A 413-nucleotide genomic window follows, 5' to 3' on the forward strand; every position below is an offset into this window, starting at 1 on the left:
GAACAACGCATGAAGCGCCTTCTACGGCAACTCCAAGCTACTCTGCGCGCTAGCACGGCACTCGTGAATACAGCACGTCAGGCATTGGATACTACAGCGATCAGATACAAGCTCTATCAAGATAGAGAATCTCAGCATGTGTTCGAACAGGCTCTGCGTGAATACCACGACTGTGTTGCACGCACCAGCATGTATAATCAAGATACGGCGTTTGATTTCCAAGCACAGCACATGGAAAAATCGAATCGTTTTTTCTTTCGCCCCGTGGATCCCAGTGTGCATCGTGTATCAATCGGAGAAGTGCAACTCCCAGACGGATCACTGTCTTCATCACAACAGGATATTACGCTGCAGCTTCTGGACCACTGGGGTTCGGTCATGGGCGACCCCTCCAGCTCGGGCGGACGTGATCA

The 413-nt window shown here is 51.3% G+C and overlaps 1 protein-coding gene across 1 annotated transcript in view; it reads left to right on the top strand.

Annotated features, from left to right (window-relative positions):
- Positions 1-9: 9 nt before the first annotated feature.
- The window catches only part of PHALS_06757 (uncharacterized protein), a gene marked incomplete at both ends in the record, with an annotated part of 588 nt that continues 184 nt past the window's right edge, over positions 10-413 (top strand). The window contains one exon of the mRNA XM_024720103.1: positions 10-370. Within this exon, the coding sequence (XP_024585336.1) occupies positions 10-370 (361 nt within the window). The remainder of the gene's footprint in view (positions 371-413) is intronic.

The sequence above is a fragment of the Plasmopara halstedii genome (genome assembly GCF_900000015.1).
Source record: "Plasmopara halstedii genome assembly, contig: Scaffold_3060, whole genome shotgun sequence".
Lineage (NCBI taxonomy): Eukaryota > Oomycota > Peronosporomycetes > Peronosporales > Peronosporaceae > Plasmopara > Plasmopara halstedii.